At 52.7% G+C, this 241-nt stretch overlaps 1 protein-coding gene across 1 annotated transcript in view; it reads right to left on the reverse strand.

Moving 5' to 3' along the window:
- The window catches only part of LOC119592548 (pumilio homolog 2-like), a gene marked incomplete in the record, with an annotated part of 245,467 nt that overhangs the window by 224,610 nt on the left and 20,616 nt on the right, over positions 1 to 241 (reverse strand). Inside the window, 1 exon segment of the mRNA XM_037941414.1 lies at positions 25 to 183. Coding sequence (XP_037797342.1) covers positions 25 to 183 — 159 coding nt within the window.

Consider the following 241-nt stretch of genomic DNA (forward strand, 5'->3'; position numbering starts at 1 on the left):
GGAAAAAGGGTTGTAAACACTCACATCGATGACAGAATCATCCCCGAGAGCCCATCTCTGCCCCTTCTGATAGGCAAAGTCGTTGTCGTGATTAGGTCGTTGGCAAAAGTAATTAACCTGTTCATCGTCCTGAGACCGAGCGGGGGACCTGCCATACTCCATGTAAGGGCCCGGGACCTGTAGCTGTAAGGGGGGGAAGGGGGGGAAGGTGGCTCTTATAATCGGACTTCATTCACATGGC

Source organism: Penaeus monodon, chromosome 30, assembly GCF_015228065.2.
Source record: "Penaeus monodon isolate SGIC_2016 chromosome 30, NSTDA_Pmon_1, whole genome shotgun sequence".
NCBI classification, from domain to species: domain Eukaryota; kingdom Metazoa; phylum Arthropoda; class Malacostraca; order Decapoda; family Penaeidae; genus Penaeus; species Penaeus monodon.